Source organism: Patagioenas fasciata, chromosome 2 (genome assembly GCF_037038585.1).
Source record: "Patagioenas fasciata isolate bPatFas1 chromosome 2, bPatFas1.hap1, whole genome shotgun sequence".
In the NCBI taxonomy this organism is placed as follows: domain Eukaryota; kingdom Metazoa; phylum Chordata; class Aves; order Columbiformes; family Columbidae; genus Patagioenas; species Patagioenas fasciata.
The window spans coordinates 91,566,264-91,586,286 of NC_092521.1; the positions used below are offsets into that span (position 1 = coordinate 91,566,264).

General features: G+C 40.8%; 1 protein-coding gene across 5 annotated transcripts in view; it reads left to right on the forward strand.

Annotated features, from left to right (window-relative positions):
* The window catches only part of FARS2 (phenylalanyl-tRNA synthetase 2, mitochondrial), a 262,657-nt gene extending 242,856 nt beyond the window's left edge, over positions 1 to 19,801 (forward strand). For all 5 annotated transcript variants that reach the window (XM_071804546.1, XM_065830067.2, XM_065830066.2 and 2 more), the window contains one exon: positions 19,461 to 19,801. In XM_071804546.1, coding sequence (XP_071660647.1) covers positions 19,461 to 19,599 — 139 coding nt within the window. In that variant the 3' untranslated portion in view covers positions 19,600 to 19,801. The remainder of the gene's footprint in view (positions 1 to 19,460) is intronic.
* Positions 19,802 to 20,023: the final 222 nt, after the last annotated feature.

Here is a 20,023-nt window from a genome sequence, read left to right on the forward strand (position 1 = left end):
AACATGTTAGTTTAGGCAGGCCAGGCTGCTATAAATAAGGCATGAACTTGTAATTGGAATTGATCCTATTTTTGTAGCTGGAAGAATTGCCACCTCTCTGCTCATCTGCATAGGCTCGAAGTTTTCACATTCTTAAATATTTTTTACTGGAGCAATTTAGGCTAATGTATTTTATTGTATTGCTGATATGGATAGAAACATGGACATGGCTGCCTTCAGCAGTTTAGCTGATGAATGGTAACTCAGTAATTCTCTGTAGCTCAAGCACCGCAGTAGGTGAGTACAGTTAAATTACATTTTGGCATTGGCTGTAGTTATTGACATACTCTTCTTGCTTTCTAGCAAAAGGCCAACTAGCTCTTTCTGTTGGTTCTTTGCTTCCTTGAGTCTGTTTTCAGTGCTGCTCTACTTGGGAACTGGTTGGATATCAGTCAGTGGGTGGTGAGCAATTGGATTGTGTGTCACTTGTTTTATATTATACTACTACTAACAGTAATAATTCTTTTCCATTTCTATCCTGTTAAACTATCTTTCTCTTAACCTACAAGGTTTACCTTTTTTGTCCTATTCTCTGCCCCATCCATCTGACTGGGGAGAGTGAGCAAATGGCCATGTGCTGTTTAGCTGCCTGCCAGGTGAAACCACAACAGGTTCATTTCTCAATTAAAACAAAACTCTATGATTTCAGCCTGGTCCACTCATTCTTTCATTGATAATCTTTGCAAGCCACACAACACTTCATCTGGGATGTCTGTAGCCCAGTGATGCAGGGAGGGTTTATGCCATAAACCAAATTTAGCTGTTGTGATCATTTCCCATCAAAATTTCAGTATAGATGGATCAAGTTCATTTTTTGTTGATCATCAGGTTGATCTTTTGTGGTATTCTGTTTGAGATATATAATGAAAAATGTGCCCTTTTTCAAGGGTCCTTAAAAGGGTTAGAAAAAAAAAAAAAACATTAAAAATCCGCATCAAAGGTGCTATTGATATGAAACTGAAAGAGAGGTGCCAAGTGCAAACACAGCAGAGAGATGGAACCGCAAATCCTGACCAAGTCTGTCCTGTGCTTCTATGGTTTTCATGGTGTTTCCAGGGGGCTACAAGGGAGGACAACCATGAAGTTGGTGCCTCTGTGCTCAAAGTAGTTTTTGAACAGTTTATACAGCTTTTTTCCTTTTATTTTCCCAAGTAAATTCAGTTGGTTCCATGCACAGGATTCACAGCTCAATGCCAGCAAATGCCAAGCCAAAAAGAAAGTAGAAGGAACAAAAAGAATGAAAGGCCAGAAAAAAGAAGACTGAAAATTAGAGTAGTTGCCATTAAAAACAAATGAACAAACAAAACCCAACTCTACCACAAAACCTGTAAAGGCAGTAGAGTAAGTGGAGTGAGAGAGGCACTGGAACAGGTTGCCCAGAGAAGCTGTGGATTCCCATCCCTGGAAGTGTTCAAGGCCACATTGAATGGGACTCTGAGCAACTTGATCTAGTGGAAGGTGTCCCTGCCCATAACGAGAGTTGAACTAGATGATCTTTAAGGACCCTTCCAATTCAAACCATTTTATGTTTCTATGTGTAATGGTCATCATTGCTGCACTGCTCAAGACAGCAGTATGCTCTGATTCTTCTTGTGGTGAGTGTGCAAGGACATGGGACTTCTTCAGAAGAGACACTCATTTTACATGCAATGCTGTCAATGAGGAAAATCACTGGAAAAGCTAATTTGTTCAGTAAATGTTCCTCTCCCATCCAGCTTGACTGCTCTTGTCCCCTTCCCACATGATATTGAGTAGCTGCAGAGACCACCTCTCCCCGTTCACAGCAGATGGGGTGAAGAAGATGGTGTTCCCCCTTGCTCCTCGTCCAGCTGCTCCATGCTGCACAGCTGCAGGTTCAGGCTGCATGGGCTGGTAGGAGCTGTGTGGGAGCCTTCGTCTGTAAGAGCCCCGGCCCTGCATCCCTGAGCATCAGCAGAGAGCAATTCAGCGCTGCTGCCTGGGACGTGCCAACTGCTGAGATGCTGAATATTCAAGCTAGGCACAGCAGCTTAATACAAGGGTGAGAAATCATAAAAAGGAGTGCTCTTTGCTGTATCTGCATCTCTCTCTTACAATATTTTTTAAATGGCTGAGTTGTGCTAAAGATACAAGTTGTCTTTAAAACAGTTTTTAAGTGTAAACGTGACATTTCCTCCACTAATCACACTTTCTTCAGGTGGAAGGTACACAGTTGTCTGACTAGCTCAGCCCTGGGTCTTTGCCTGAATAGTTACTCCAGAATGAATTATATCCATAGTGGTTGTTTCATAAGTTCTTTTCTTTTTTTGTGTTAAACACTCAGCTTGCATTTAGCGTCTCAGTTTGAATGTGAAAATATTCTGAAAGGTGAAAGATCAGTGATTTATATGTAGTACCCAGCATCCTTCTGCCCAGTGCTCATTTTACTTGGAGTTTGTGTCATAACAGATAAATCAGTGCAGAGAACGTACTGTATTTTTTCCCAAAACATTAAAAATCCATGCTTATTTCATGCCTGCTAATTCTCAGTCACAGGGCATCTTTAATTAAAAGATGAATGACAAAATAATGTTGGTGTGGATGGTATGTAATTGCAGCCAATTAATTTTATTATTATTTTTTTATTCTTGAAAATCCATGTATGTGTATACTCATTTCCATGTTCTTCTCTCACCAAAAGCAAACCAGTCAACGTCTCTAGCCATATGGATTTCATATGCCATTCAGAGCAACCCAGTCTTATATGGTAATGACTCAACAACTCACTGAATCCAGTTAGCAGCTTTATAGGTCGTTACTCAAAGTATCTCATAGTTAAGTTTCATAACAGTCCCACTTAGATTATCTCACATCCTCCATGTAACTATTCATTAAAGCAGCCATGCCTTCTATCAGCAAAGGAGTGATTCATCGTTAGTATTTATCTCTCTTGATCCCGACACCCTACTTCTGGCCAACCTTTCTTCTTAATATCCGAAAACCAAACAGTCACCTTGGGCTGATGTCCTGTAATAGAAAGGAGTAGTTAAAGGCAATGTTATTGAACAGATTAATCTTTAATGGTCGTAACCTCTTAAGCATTGCTGCCATGTTTGACGAAATACTGAAAGAGTGAGCTTACAAGCTCACGTCTCTCTTTCCAGGATCTGTATTACATTTACCAGAAGGGGGAACTTCGCTTGCATAGAATGAAATCTATCCTAGACCAGAGGACCTACGAAGGACCCTACACACATAAGGTCTGCTCAGACCGCTGACCTCAGGCTTAACTGGTGACAACAGAGTTTACAGTGTTGCAAAGTTCGGCTGTAATAGCCATTTGTTGCTTACCCCTTCTCATGCTGGCCTGAACACATTCATTCATTTTCTAACTAACCTGGTGTATCATTGTTTTTAAGAAGAGGATCTGACTGGCTGCTTCTGCTGATCAGTTTTAAAAACATTGCTACCCAGGGACCTGTCCCTCTTGTTTTGTAAAACGTCAGCTGAATCCTCATTTGGCAGAAGAAGATGTCATCCCATTGCCTTCAGTGCGAATAGGTCAGGAGATTGGACTCAGCAGCATTTGGGTACAGCCAGACAGTTTTTTTTTTCCTTTCCCTTATATCTGAGTCTCATTTTGAACATAATACATAACATGTTTTTACATGAACTTAGGGGGAAAAAAAAGGAGCATATGCTTTAGTGCTTACGTGGATTCAGTGAAATACCAGCTTGTGATTTTAGCCCTTGTTTCCACGTGCATTTCTCCTGGTAGTGTCAAGTCTTGGTTTGTGCTTTTCTCGTCCCCATACTGTGCTGGCACAGTGACTGGTGTGGCCATTCAGTGAATCAGATTGGGACTCTTGGGATCTTTTTCTACCTGATCATCTTTCAACCACATCAGCTCGATAGTATTGTTCATCACACATGAAGCCACTCAGGCAGTTTCTCTGGTTTAGTACAGCAAAATAAATCTGAGAAGCAGGGAGAAGCACCTGGAGACAGGATTGGAGAAGGATTTGTGCATGCAGCATGGCTGCTCAGTTTTATTGACTCACCCATGTGCACCTGAAATACTCACACAGTATTTGAGGAAAAGAAAGTAGATACAGGCTCAAACTTTAAAAAAAAAAAAAATAGACTCAAAGATTGATCCAACACGGTATGGATTTAAGCATGAGCTTTGCAGGTAAATGCTGAGCCTGATCCACATTCTTTCATTGCTTTCCTGTGGAGTTTCTGTGATGTTTTTGTGGGATATAGAGAATCAGAACTGTGATTTGTTGGGACACAAGAGACTAAGCTTGCCCTTGCCAGTTAAGATGTGCTAGAAATATAAGAAAGTTCTCATCCAGCTTGGAAGTGCTTATTAATGTTTTGACTTTCCTATAACTGTCCAAGTCCCATGCAACCTATGCTTCAGTCTGATGCTTCAGGTTCAGTGGTGGGTTAATCCTAGTGAAGGATCAGATTGTTTTAACCTTTCCTCTTATGGAAGCTGTAGTAAAATCACAATAGCATCAGGTATGATACTGATTGAATCCTGTGGATGAAAAGCATATGGGTTTCAGAAGTGAGATCTACAAGTGTCTGTCACCCTTTGTCTACTTCATGCTGCTCAGCAATCCAGTCTTACTGGGTTGTCCAAACTGTGTCTCTGTGTCTTCACATTTTAGTAGAGACTACAGTGCAAAATGTCGCAGGGATATTGCAGTCTTCCTCCTCTTCCTCTTTAAGGGATTTTCCTCTGACATCTCTTTCATTTTAAGGAGTTACATTGCCTCACTGAATCCACACACCCAGCATCGGTGTCTGCTCAGCCATCTCTACAAAGAGATAGCGTCACTGTCTGAGGAGAAGAGTTTGTGCATGTGAGTGAAGTGGAGCGACACAGTGGGTACAGATGATTCAGAAAGGAGGATGAGTAGCATTGCAACCCTCTCAGCAGTGGTGCCTAATAATTTTTCATGTTCTTTGGTACTGTGTCTGTTTCAAAACACCAATGTTAGAACACCAGCCATCCTGGCGAGGTGTGACAAGAATTAGGCAAAGTAGTGAACAAACTCTGGTGATCATAACGGTGAGACCTCCAGGTGATACCTGGTGAGGTGACTATTTAGCTGTAGCCACCTGTAGTCTCAGAAGAAACATCTCCTGCCTTGTTTGCTACTGTAGTCCAGATGGAGAAGATCTGCTAGCAGAGATGGTGGTGTTTAAGGTCATGCCACCAAATTGCTGCATCTTATGTATAATAAATATCAGTCTCCTCTTCTAAAGTCAGTAATGTAAGAATAACTTGAGTTCATTTCAGTCAGCTATCTAGATTTATAGTTGCTGTCTGGGTGCAGCTGTGTGCAACCTATGCCAATTTACCTACAAGTAAGGCAGATATGTGGGAGTGTGGTGCAGGAGCCTGCGATAAGTGAGTCTTTCTGCTATGACTTGGACAATCGTGTCAAGAATTTGATCTTTTATTTGAGGAGAAAGGAGAATATATGTCTTAAACCTGTTTAAGGGAGTCTCCAGTTTAGAGAAAAACAGACTGCAGTACTTTCAAAGTAGTACATGCCCCCATTAAGCCATTTTTCGTTACTGTACAGGCATAAGTCATAAATAGTTTATTTGTTCCTTGGCAAGTTCATATTTCATGTAAGAATGAAAGAACACGTATGCAATGGAACTTTTATGAGATCAACATTTAATCTCTGAAAAAGATTTAGTAAACATCAAGATTTGCCCAAAACTGGTGATCTTATCCATCCAAACAAACTTGCAAACGTTAATAAAAATGTAGCCTTTGCAGCAATAGCTATGAGTGTATATATACGCTTACATACACTTATTCTTATACAGGTTATTTTTCCTTGTAGCGGAGTTGTGGCCTCTCATTCTCTGCTGCAAAAGGCAGTGTACATAGATAAAATGAAAGGCAGGTCCTTCCTCACAGCTATTCTATACGTAAGGAAGAGGTACAATAAGTGAATACAGAACACCAAGTGAGACTGAGGAGGCCAGGATAACATATACAAATACAGGGGAAACATGTCTGGTTATTCAGAGCGTTATATTGGAGCCCCATAAGATAAGAATTCTATTACGTTTCTGTGTATTTCTGTTAGGAGATTAGCTGATCTGCAGTATGTCCTTTGACACGTCATTTCCTCTCGATCTTTCACTCTCTCTACCTGCAACGGGGCATAAAGTTAATAAACTTATGTCAAAAGGCCATAGCCGCCAGAGCTATTGTCCTTCTCAGACCCAACCAGCCTTCATTCAAGGACTGGTGTCTCAGGTGTCTGCTGGTCGCTGGACTTCCCCAAATTGCCTTGGGGTGCAGATTTCCAACAGGCTTGTTTGCAACATTGTTAAGGTAGAAGAAAGACTTAATCCGTTTTTTTTTTTAAGATTGCCTGGGGTTTGAACGTGAACTTGGAAAGCTGAAAGCAAAGAGTTAATCTCTTGATATAAACTCAGAAAGGCCTAAAAGAGAAAGATACAGTTCGGCCTGTCAAGGATTTGCAGCATCTTCTGTGGCTGTTCCTTAGAGCTTTCCTAAGGCATCTCTCAACACTGAAGCAAAGGGGACAAGCAGCTGAGTGACATTCTCCCTGTGGGATGCTGTCTTAGAGTGAACTTTTTCTGGAGTTTTTGGTTGTTTTTTTATTGGCTTTAGGCAGTGAAAGGTATCTCAGCAGCATTTTGCTTTCCTGTCTGCTGTATTTCAACATCAGTCTATAATGCAGGGTTGATAGCCTAAAGAGATGATGTCATTTTCAGGGGATTTCTTTCCCCTCTCAATCTGTTGCTCTCTGCTGTTACCTTTCAAAAGTTTTTCACTGTTTGCTTTATTTCCTGGGAATCTAGTGTGGTAACACAGAGCTCTTTTGCCAGGTGTAGCAGCAATTATTCGTATTTCCTACCTCCTTGGCATCCTGAACTGGGCTTTTTTCCCCATCTTCTTTTAATGCAATGGGATAAACAAATACACGTGTATTCAGGTGGAGCTACAAGGAGCTATCTTTGCTACTCAAGTAACTTTCTGCTGTTACATTATTTTATGCTAAAGAGTTGAAGAGTACTGCCACCTAGTTCATCCTCCTACTCCAAAACAGGATCAGTTCTACTTATAGCATTCCTGACAGACACTTGTATAACCAGTCCTTAAAGATTTCCAGCATTGGGGACCTCACCACTTTTCCAAGTGAATTTTCAAGCTGAACATTTCTGCAATATGAGCTCATTACTTTGGTCTCCTGCCGCTTGTGAATGTTGATGAACAGATTATTACCTAACTCTGTGCTGCAGCATTTCATGTGTTTGAAGGATGTTTTCCTGCTCTCTCTTCTTTAGGCTGAGCAACCTGTGTTCTCTCAGTCGCTCCTTAGCATTTGTGTTATCCAGACATCTGCATGTTGTCATTGCTGCCTTAGTCATCTGCCTCCCGTTGCGTCACATCCTTCTCAAGGTGTGGAAAGGGTACTTCAGCTGAAGCAGTAGCAGTGTTGAGGGGGGCAGGGGTATGTCACTTCAGCTGCATTCCAGCTGTTTGTCCCAGGCTGGGGCTTGCTAAGCTTAAAGCAGCACAGCAACATCGTGGATTCACCTTTGGCTCGTGAATCCGTGCAGTCCTCTGATGCTTTGTGCAGCACTGCTTTACGCCCAGTTGTTCTTCATCCTCTGTGCATGCAGCTAGTTGGTTTTGGCAAAATACAGAAGCTTACACTGGTCCTGGTTGAAATGTATCCTTCAGATTTTTCAGTCAAGATTATTTTAGTCTTGTCCTCAGTTATATTTACTATTTTACCCAGCCTAATGTCATTTCCCGGCTAACAAACCTTTCTGCTGCATCATCTAACCCATTATTAGATGAAAATATTTCATCACATGGGAACCAGGATGATGAACCCTACAAGAAAGATCCTTTGGATTTGGCTATGAGCTGTGGATAACTGCTTCCAAAAATTATGAATTATTAGCAGACATTTGGAGTATCACTTTCTAGTAATAATGATATTGATCACCAGTTTTCTCATCTATCTTCATGCAGCTGCCTCAAAGGCAAAACGTTTAGGGAGGCAGATTCTTTACTACCTAATTTTACAAACTGGATTTCTTTTTTTTTCTTCTTTTTTTTTCCGCATTTTGTTCTAACTTTGAATTTTTTTTCCTAAGCTTTTTCAACTTTGCCTGAAACTGCTTGCAACTGCCAATAGATCCAGGTTTTGTGGCATATTGATCTTAGTCCGTTTTTTCTTCTCTGGTTTAGCTGGCTATGAATGTATGTGCCATATGCACATACACACCCCTGCACAGGCACCTGCCCCCTATAGTATTTGCTACTTCCTGCAATTTATTGTTTCATTTATTGATTATTGATTTATTAGCCTGTTACCCCCTTATAGTGGGAAATAGATTGTTTTGACTAGATTTGCTCCATGTTCTCTATTTTTTGTCTTTTTTAATTTCCATTGTGTGCTTAAAAGTGGTTTGATTGTCTGCACCTGAGTCTTTCTTGGAATTTAAAGTAAAAGCAAATGATATATAGCTTCTATGGCTTCCTAGTCTTGGGAGGGACACACACTTTTTTTTTTGTTGTTGGGGTGTTTTTCTGAGGAGTGGTGGTTATTTTTAATTTTCTTTTTCGTTTATTTGGTTGTTGGGGATGTGTGTTCATTTGTGGTTTTTGTTTTGTTATTTTTGTTTGTTCATTTGTTTTCAAAATTAGGCACTCTGTTTGACCCTTTGCAAACATTTGGTACCTTGTCTTCCATGAACTCTCAAAGACAGCTCTGAGATTTCCTCTGGTCATTCCTAAAGTGTTTTAGGACAAAGTTCATCTCTCAGACAATTTGAGAACATTTGATTTATTCTGGTGTTCCCTGTTATTCCCCATTCTGGGCTGAAATCTTACCCTTCTTTGCTGGTATTAATTCCTGCTAGTGAGAGGAACATTTGACCTTTTTTAGTAAAGTCTTAGTAAAAATGGTATTTTGATCTTCCTAGTATAATATCTCAATGGCTTTCTTTCCTTTCTTGAGCAGCAGACCAATAATTTCATTGTACTTACAGAATAATGCTTCTCATTTTGTGCCCTGACCTTTTAGTCTTCATGCCCGAATGTTGTTTTATTGTGTGATACTCATATCCTCTTACCATAGGAGGCGTTCACTATGCATACGTCCTATCACATTCACATTTGTCTTTTCATTTGTTTTTTTCATAAGTACTTATAATACTAATGGGGCAACATGCCAAACATGGCAGCTAGAATTTTCCAAATTAATGCTCATTTTGACAGCTGTAAAAGTTCTGGCCAGTGTACCTGATAGGTATATGTTGTCATCATCTGGCTAGTTTCAATGGTGCTGGGACATTTCCCCCATCATTATATTCAAAATAACTAGGCTAGTCTCACCTACAAGATATGAGCTGTTTGTCTGTCATCGTGGTCTAAATGCATTACTTGAACAAATAGGAACCAACAAGAGAAACATTTAACAGCCAGACAGTTTTCCTGAGTGTTAATAGTAGTTAAATCTGCTGGCCAGTAGTTATCCTTACTTTGAGGACTTTTTCTGAGTTGTCTTACCAAGGCAGCAACTGTCAGAGGAGTGATGAGAACAGGCTTCTTGTGACTGTCTGTGTGGAACCACACTACCCTAGGGGAGGGAAAGTGGGGAATTTCTGCATCTCCAAAACAAATCCAGTTAGCCAGATTAACACTTATAAAACCTGACAATTCTGAGAGGAAAAGTAAGGTATGGCCTGGAAGGAGACAGTAAACACCACTTAATTGTGCAAGCAGCTGCAGAATTTCCACAAGGTTTAACAGATACTGGAAGCAGTCCCATTGAGAACCCCCCTATATTTGCATACACAGAAGAACAAATGTTTTCAAGTTGCATTCTAGTGCTGCAGGCTGCTCAGGGGGGCAGGTGCTTTCAATTTGTTGCTTTTACACAAAAAAGACAAGTGATTTGTTTAACCTCTGCTTTCAGTTTTTAGAGCCCTCCTGTCAGCTGGTTTCTGGTTAACTCATCTCTTCTTGCTCCCTTCTTCCCTGCCTCCTATTTTCTCCTGATTTGGGATTAGTTTGTCATTTAACAAACAGTACATTTGCTTATCCTGATGTTGGCTCTGCACTTTTCCATGTCCTGTCCATTGCATATGGGATGAGTTGCTTTTTCATGCTGCAGCCTGTTTTGTTTTCAGGGCTGCTGTACAATTTGAAGAAAAGAAGGGGATCTAGAAGTGTGTGTCAGGGGAGAAGAGTAACTCGAAAGAAGAATAACTCAAAGAGTCTACACTTAGCCAAGTCACCCCTCTGTCATCCATTCACCATGTGACCTTGGAATAATCCCTTAGGTTCTTGACCTGAGTCTGCAGCCATGTCCCTCTTTACCTCAACTCTCAGCAAACATAAAGGGAACTTAAACACCTATCTCCTTGACAAAACCCACGAATCTCGAGGATGAAATCTATGCAAGTACCTGAAACAGCATCCAGTCTTTCCCATGCCACTTGTCTGCCACCTGACTTTGTAGATCCTGATTTCTGCCAGTGCTCAATGGAGGTACTTTTGAACTGTCTGTCACTCCCATCTATCTTCATTTCTTAGAACGAATTGTTTTAAATTCTCATATAAATTCTCTTTTTACTCGATTATGAAATATGTTTTAATTTGACAGCGATGTTATTTTTAGTAATACTTTTTGTAGCCTTTAGTATTAACATCTAGTTGGGGGAAAAAACTGCTAAATATTTATGCTTCTTTTCTTTGATCTTTCACTCAGAGGAACTGAAAAGGTATCACACTTAACATTTTTACTATAAATATTTTAGATAGCATTTGAAAGAGTCCAAATTCACCTCTCATGTTGGATTTGTTCGTAGTATTGAGATAGGTTGTTGCTCTTAAGTGCTTCAAGATGGCATTTCAGTTGCCAATGATTGGAAACTTTTAAGTGATACTGTTCTGGCTAATGACCCATGATGGAATCATCGGTATTGCTGTTCGACAGAAGAAGGACCAACGCCTCTGCCATCCTCTTCCTCGTAGGCTGTCAGTCAGAGGAGGCAAATACAATGTCTTCAAACAAGAAGCACAGCAACTTAGCAAACACAGTGTGGCTTCCAGAGTTACTCTTTGCAAGCAGGTTGTGTCCCTGACCTGCTCCAGTACCAGCCAGTTGCCCTGGAAGGGCACAGGGCATTGTGAATGAGATATCTAAGTCATGAAGTTCTACCAGACCCCCAGAGCCTGTTGCTGCTGGAGGTACTTCTTTTGACCATTAAATTCCTAGGGATTTAGGAGGTCAAGAGAAATCTGGAAGAAGTGGGAGAGCCAGCAATGATAGAAAATATGTGGATTTGTTGTTGTTTTACTTGCTGAAAATGAACATTTTTCTGTCAGAATTTCTGGCTAGCAGCCAAAATGCTTCAGCTGCCAGGACTTCCAGGTATCACATACTTCTGTTCTTCTCAATATGCTCTGATTCCTCATCAGCTGTGTCACCCAAGTTTCTTGTCCAGAGAGGGGAGGTGATCCATCATAGGAATTTCTGGCCTTGGCCTCTCATGGGAAATGTAGTCCTGCCTTGGGTTCTGAACTACATAGGGAAGGAGAAAGTCAAGGATCTTATATGACAGTCCCCATGAGACACAATATCAAATAGAATTATTTTGTTCTTTGTTTGCTGGACTGACAAATGTGTAAGTCTCTAGTGGTTAATTTTTAAACAACAAGTAACACAAAGTATTAGCCCTTGCATTTTGTTTTGGTGAAAACTTGATTAAACTTTGAAAGCATTTGACGTGAAACCTTTTGAGTCAAACCTAGGGAAAGTGAAGCAAAATAAAACCCTGTGCTGTACACAGAACAGCTATTCTGTCCTGTCTGATGCTGAGACTGTCGCTTTTTCCCACTTACTTTCAGCATGCAATTATTTTTCTATCGTAAAATTAGGTGTCTCAAGTATTTTACGAAACAACCATCTCTTGTTTGTTGCTGCAATCAGTAGAAGTTATTTCACTAGATTTTGTATTTCTGTGTTTGTATTGGAAAGTTTACTTTTTCCTATCTTTATTCCACCTGTGCAGTCCTTGTATCTGTCATAGTGATAACCCTGAAGAAAAAATACGTTTTTTTACCCTATTCTGAGCCTCACAGGCTTGCACACCTTCTGATCTTTGTGTGCGTGGCTGCTCCACGGCTTTCTTTTATTCCTGAAAGCCTTAGCCTCCATAAGTTGAGAGACTCATTCCATTAAAAGTGCATAACGTTGCATCTATCTGGCATATGATGAATGCTCCGGGCTTACTATGCTGACAGCAAGCAAAGTCTTGAAGATATTCAGCCTCTAGCTTACTCTTGAATCTTCCTGGATTTAGAGCAGGATTTTGAACTGGCTCACTAGATGGAGTGGTGAGCCCCTAAAAATTGAGAAGGCCCCGTGTGAACTGAGAACACAAAGTTCATCTTACAAGAGGGACAACTCCCAGTTACATTCAAGTTTAAATCCATGTGGAATGGATTCCTCAGTACTGGTGTAAGTCAGATATTATGGGAATTCTGTTTCCTGTGCTTGATAGATGATTTTCCCAAAGAGAGGGAGACTGGAGAACAAGCAGTCATCACTGATGCTTGAATCCATCCCCCTGAGAATGGGGTTTATACCTGCTTTATGACCCTTGATCATTGCTTTCTTCAAGGAATCAATGAGTATTAAAACCAAAAACAACAAAAGACACAATCCCAAACTCCAAGGCTTTGCAGGTTTTTTTCTGGCTTTCTATGGCAGCAAAAGTCTGTGTCACAGTTAGCTTATGATCCTGTGGGGACTTTGGATTTTCTTTGGGTATAACAGAGAATGATATTTTTCTCCTTATTCTTCACCCTAGTGATATTTCGTCGTTGTCTGCCTGTAATGGATTCCATTACTTTTGATGCTGTGAGGCTTAAGAGCTTTTTAATAGGAAGTGCTTGGATCTGAGATGGGTTGACTGAGTTGTTGACCGGTTACTGAGACAACTGTAACTGTGCACAAGGGAAATACTCTCTCCGTTTCTTGTGTAACTCAGTTGGTTTACAGGAATTTCCCCTGCTTGGGATTGGGAACTGGTGGAAAAGGGCCCTGCACCATTCACATTAGTTCTTCTTTTGCTGGCATAGATCAACAAACCGAGGTGGTCTGGTGACATGAGAAAAAGTCACTTAGGGCCACAGTGCTGGGCCAAAGCACAAGTAATTGCTTGAATTGTTTCACTAAACATTTAGTGGGTACATCTAACAGCCAGGAGACTTTCTCTTTCAGGTGATGCTTACGATTTTTGTGTTTTTTTCAGTGTATATCTGTTTTTATCTCTTCCTGCATGTAAGAAATGAGGTGATTGATTCAGGTAGAAAAGGAAAATCATGATCAAAACTGTCTAACAGGTCCAGTGTTTTCAGATACTTGACAGTGGCTTAGATCCTATTTATGGCTCTTCAACAGTGTTTCAGTGACTGAGAAGCTGAAAAGTTTCCGAGTGCTTTCATTTTTCATCTGCCTTTCATTATCTTAACTTGCAAGTGTTATTTATGTCCTTTGCTACTGCATCCCATACCATGCTCTTTATCTGTCTCAATAAGTTGGCTATTAACAGAATTTTCACTTTTTTTTTCCTACACTAAGACAAAAGCTTAAAATGGAATTAATATTAAAAAAAGAAAGAATGAAAAGGCCAAGCAGGTTCAGGGTTTGGTATTCAGATAAAGATTTCTACGAGTCCAATTAGAAAAGAGCAAAAAGTCCATTAGTGTCTCAGTTTTGTGAAACAGAAGAACAATATTTCAGTCCTATTGTCTATCACTGAACTGCATCTGTTTTAAAGTGACCACCAGAAAAATCCACAGTGGTCATATAAAGCTGACCGTCTCAGCATGGTCGCGTTGACCAGAACTGTCTTTGAAGCTGAACCATCCTTCTGCTAGGTGTCAGCTGGAAAAGGTGTTCAACAGAAATGACCATTCCCTGCTTTCTGCGGGTTTAAAACAATTCTTTTTTCTGGAGGTGAGCTAGTGCCTTTCACTAGCATCAGAATCACCTTAAACAAAAACATGTCCATTTTTAAAAAATATGCTGTTGTATACAACACGCTCTTCCAGAGAAATTGAGTATTAGCATTTGAAAGGACTGATGAGAATGCATCTTTGGGAAAGGCCTTTGTTCAGAGAATTACTGCTATATTCTATGAGCATATCACCATGGTAATTGAATTATTTGCCATTGACAGTAAGGTATATAGCACAAGCCTTTTGCCATTTTCCATGATGTGGTTCCTAGCAAAGAGTGCTATTTGTCAATTTAGAATTTATAGTATGACATTTAGCAATTGTGCCTGCTATCACAGTGGTGGATGTGGTTTGAAAGCATGAAACAAAAGGAAAAGGTATTTATATCTTCTTCTTCACGCAGTTTAATATTCCTCGCCATTTCCACTTAGAACATGAACCATTCTGGAACTGCTGGAGCCACAAAGCAGAATCAAAGCTGTGCTCTTTGCATGGCTTTGGCAACTATGATGCTAGTGACATCAGACTGTATTTTCCTTTCTTCCTGTCATTGTCCCTTTTAGGACATCATTGCGTTTCTCTTCCCTGAGGTCATTCCAAGTATACTGAGAGCATGACATGATCTCTGTGAAGCATGTGGTGGTCATTGAGTACTCTGTGAAGGTTTATGTAAGGTAATTACATGATGAATCTTTTGGGGGGATATAGCATACAAACTGCTATGGCAGGAATTGGGAGACCCTTAAAGAACTTCATTAACACGACTCACTTAACAGAGAGGAAATAATCTCATAGTTACTATATGTGTAGATCTTTCATTTTAAATAATATTCTGTAGGAAAAGGTGCGATATAGATATGGTGGTGAGCAGTGTTGCTTAGTGCACTGCTCAGAGTACAAAAGAGATAGTTCTCTTATCCGCTCCTTGATGCTGCAGGAGATATGTGATCTCTACTTTTCTGTTCCTCAAAGTAAATCCAGCTTAGTAGAAAAAGTCTGGTTCTGTGTTGCCCTCACCACATAAGAGTAAGGGTAACCTCCCTATAGAATCTTCCGTGCTTCATTTAAGACAGATGGAAAGTAGAACACAGCTAAAAGGTGGGGGTTTCCCCACTCACTGCTGTCCCTTTTGTCTTGTTCTTCAAGTGCAGGATGGAGAAATTTTCATTCTTATTAAGGTATTGCATGTGGATGAGACAAATGCCAATACCAGGCCTTTATACTTTAGGCAGCCTTTTGGTTACCAAATGACCCTGTGTCCTTAGTCTGATCTAACCACTGACACAGTTTCCCCAGTATGTTTAGGTGGTTTGCTATTGGTAGCTTCTAGGATCAGCTTTCTAGCCAAGTTGTGTTTAAAACATCCTTCAGTGGACTTCCAAGCAGGGAAAGCTATTAACACACAGGTATTAGTTTTTATTGTGTAACATACCCTTTCATTCTAGCCATGGTCCCAAGTGTCAGGTTGCTTTCGTGTTTGTTTTATTCAACTAGTGGCTGACTAGGGCCCCTTGATTTCTTGATGTGCTCAGATATCAGGCTGAAATATCGAAATGTATACACTGACCTTCAGGTGTGCCCCGTGCAGCAAATCTGACTTGGCAGTGAGCAGCTCCCATGCACGTGGAGCCGGCTGCATGCCAGTTCCTGAAAATCACGAGGCAAAGCTGTTTCCTCCAAAAAAGCACGTGAAAGAGCATTAAGCATTGTTTCACTCCAGTGTTTGCTCACAAACAGTGTTCTTGTTTTCTCCTACAGCATCAGAATAAATCCCTGTCTTCCCTTTCCCTTTGAGCAATGCTTCACTCTAGTCACTGTGTTTCATTACCTGAAAGCCGCAGGGTGGTGCAGAGGAGACTTGTGACACTAAGATCAGCTGAAGCCTAACGGGAGAGGAGTCTGTGTGACTGGCGGTGCAGTTTAGGTAAATAAAGCCCAATGTGCTCACTGTTAAGCTTCTTTTTTTTCTTTTTTTTTAAACCCAGAGAAGCTGTTGTTCTAGGTTTTGGCCTCAAATTTTCTGTTGCTCAGGATAAAGAGCTACTGCTTCTATATCATCAGGCTGCAGCATGACATGCAGGGGAGAGTTCATTATGCATTAGCAGAGCCATCCTTAAGGTAGGCAAACACTCTATGACTCTGCAGAACAAAAGGAAAGCAAGAGAGGCAATCAGCAAACATGTATTATTTGCTGACAATAATTGTTTCCAGTTGCAGCTGACAGCAGTGATTGATCACATTGTCTTAGTATTTTGTTTGAGGGAGGGGGTACGTATTATGGGTGGGAAGAGCCAGGAAGTACTCTTCCCTGTCTCCCTTGAAAAATTACTAATACTACTTTGAAAACAGTGCTTAAGGTTTTGAAACTTGCAGTGTGTCTTTTCTTGAAATAGCACTGAACCGTTATACTCTGTCTTTCTAATTAGTAACCAAGATGCAAATAAACCTAGCTAAAAGGTGGGAGAAAAATGTCACATGAGTGATTTGTAGCCAACCATGTGTATTAGTAGTTACATAGGTTTTTTTACTATAATTAAAATTAACATAATTACATTTAATGCAACCCCCGTTTTATTTCTCATGCACCAATGCTTAACTTCAGCTGCAGTTTAGAGAACTCTATTGCAGTGTTGCTCTGTAAGACCTCTACTCTTTCCTAATTCAAATGCCTCCTAAAGATGCTGGTTTGCCACAACACTCACAAGAAACTATTGCATCCTGTTCTGATCTATTTAATTTGCCTCATGAATGAGCTGCTCACTAGGATGAAGGGAGATAACCAAACATGTCGGTCAAGAGGAAACGTTACCTTCAGTTAACCATGACCAGTGAAGAAACAGTGCTGTATCTATCCCTACCACAGCTTAAATACATTAAATAAACTTGTGTTTACATCACATTGAATGGTGTCAATGAGTTTTCCATCATGTGATATATTCCCAGTATATACAAGACTTCAGGATCAGGGCTACGATTGTACATCTTCTAAATAGATTTTCAGCCAATGCGATTTGCAGATGTTTTTTGTTCGGGTGGGGTTGCTTTGGCACCATTAAAAGCGTTTCATGTATTTGCCAGCCTGGTTTCTGTTGAGCCCAAATTCATTATCCCTCTCCCTTATTCAAATTTCTCTCTGACAACGCAGCATGTAGCCAAACCCTTCTTATTCTATTTTCTTCCTTCTCCCAGGCCTGTCCTCTCTCCTGCCTTGCAGAGGTGGAAGCAGAGCAGAGCAACACCTTCTCCACAGTTACACCTCCCCCTCTTTTCTGGAAGATCACTTTTCTACAGCATTTAACCTGTACCCAGGGAAAGCTCTTGACTGCTTTTTAGCAGTTAACCGCAGTCAGCTTAACACTTTATGAAATGCAGTTTGCCCTTGCCTATGCTAGGCAGATTTAACTTGCTTTATCTTCAGAGCACACAAAAAAGGCTGAATGCTTTAATTTGAAATAACCTTTTTGTTGTAAACTGCCAGTGGGAGCAGGGCAAGCTTCCCACCCACGTATGATGGGTCAAAGCTGGTATCGGATAGCTATTCTGAGATAAAAACTACCTGTGCCAGTTTCTAATAAGATTTAAGGTTGAAATTAGTATGTTGAGAGAGTGGTCTTTGTGTATGAGCACATACAACCTTAGTTTTAATCAAATAGTCATAATAAACATGGTTTCTAACATGAAACAATTTTCAGGAGAGAGATGACCCGAAGCTTTCTGAATGCCTTTGTGTGCGGTTAAGTGCTGGCTTGGGAGATCCTTCTGTCTAGTACTTGATCTCTAGTTTCCCATTATTTTTCCCTTCAGATTTTCTTTCTTTCACTGAAGTGCGTGCTTGCCTTTGAAAGAAGATGTTGTATGGGCTCCATTTGAGACTAAAAATAAAAAGAATGCAACAACTGCCATTTAAATTCAGTAATTCAAGCTCTGCAACTGTAGAGATAACCCTTGCAAGAGCTATGTACTCCAGCCTGTTTTTAATGGAGAGCAAGATGATTTTTTTGCTCTCTTATTCAACTTACTGTTTTGCTCCTGGTTTTACATTAACTTGTCTTTGCCAAACTCAGCAGCTCTTAAATACATTGTATTTTGCCCATCGTTCCTTCTTCCATGTTCTCTTTTGGCTTTTCCTTTCCAGAGTAGCAGGGAGTCAGGAATTTTACTCAGTGTGTCTGCTGGTGGCCTAATGGTAAGGCCTCCTAAACCAGGGTTTGAGTCCCAGCTGTGGTGACTCACCACCCTCCCAGCAGGTGCTTCTGTTCAACAAGCACAAGGCCCTGGATGGGGAATGCAGTGACTTGAGGAACAGGGGCTGCCAAGGGCAGCACGTGTCTGCCCAGCCTAGAAGGAGGAGAGTCCATTCCAGCCACACAGAACCTACTGAATAGGTACAAAGTCTTGCAAGCAGAACCAAACTACAACTTTGAGGCAGGTGGTAAGTAGTGACCGGGTCACCCTGCATCCTCCATCAAAAACAGCTCCTGCAAAAAAGGGGGGTTGCGATCACAAGAGACGCCTTTCTAAAGGGAACAGAAGGCTTGATACACTGGTGTGACTCACCCTGAGAGAAGTGCTGCCTCACTGGAGCCAAGGTTAAAAGCATAAAAAACTTACTGCCCTGGTTAAAGCCTCAAACCATTTAGAGGCATAGTTTAGTGCTAGAGTTAGGTTGTGGTTGGACTTGATCAATGATCCTGAGCGTCTCTTCCAACTAAAATGATTCTATGATGCTCTATGATTTCTTCCCCATGCCAGACAGGAGTGATGGCCACCCTCATTCTACGACCTTCTCCCACAAACGAAGGCTTCAGATGTGTTTTGTCCTTGTTTCTCACTTTCAGCAAAGGCAAAATAGTTACCTGAATTGGGAAAGAAATGTTTTACTCTGTGTTTGCAGCTGTGTGTTTGGTCTCCTCACCCAGGCTGGAGCCTGGATGGTGAGTTTTCTAAGATGCGCTGTATTAGCAAGCAGCATTGCTCTCCAGAGGTTGTACGGTGTTTTCCTTCTGCCTGTCACCACCAGCCCTGCTGGTCTCAGGGGGCTATGTGTATGCAGTGCTCCCTCAAGGCAGCCCCATTAACACCAAAATGAGAGAGCTGTGGTGTCAGCAGCTCAGTGGTGTTAGCATCATCTTCTTCCTTGACTTGTTTGCTCTGGTGAGAAGCTACCACACTGCAATACAAGCTGAGGTCTTCGGTGGACTTCAGCAAAGTCCTCTGCCAGAATTAAAATTCTACTCAGTCCCACCTCTCCAGACTGTGTATTTTAGCATTAAGGTGATTTTCAAGCAACAGGAAAAAAAATTAGACTGCAAATAAAAAATGGTCCAGAGGGTAAGTGTTTGGCCTCATGTATTTGCATATGTAGGCACGTGTATTTATGAGTCCTCTTTTGGTTTATATTTTATAGGACAAAGAAGGTCAGCCATTGCTACCGTATCATTTACCGCCACCCGGAGAGGACTTTAACACAGGACGAGGTGCATCGCATCCATCAAGCTATTGAAGAATCAGCAGTTCGAGAACTTGGGGTTGAGGGCAGATTCTAACAGTACTGGTCCAAAGCTCTAATGACAGTTGCTTTTTCTTTTTTTTTTTTTTCTTTTTCCTCTTTTTTAAAATTTTTGCCTTTTTGAGATGGGACGTACAAGTAAAGAGAGAGGTTTGTTACTGAACCTAGCACGTAGAAAACAATTGATAAATATGCAATGGTGAAACTACCAGATAATAAACATTACTACTGAGAAATCATTGACAAAGCGCTGGCGCTTTATTTTAAGAAATGCGGGAACAGCAGTAATATAAGATTTTCCTCTTGTTACAATAAGAAATACAATGCGTGGTGGTTTTCTGTGTTGTTAATTGGTCCCTAGGTTCCATTAAACTGTAAATACTTGGCATTATTTCTGTGTTGACAGGATCTTCTGTCCACGTAACGAATGAAGCAAATCAGAGACACAGATTAACTTAGGG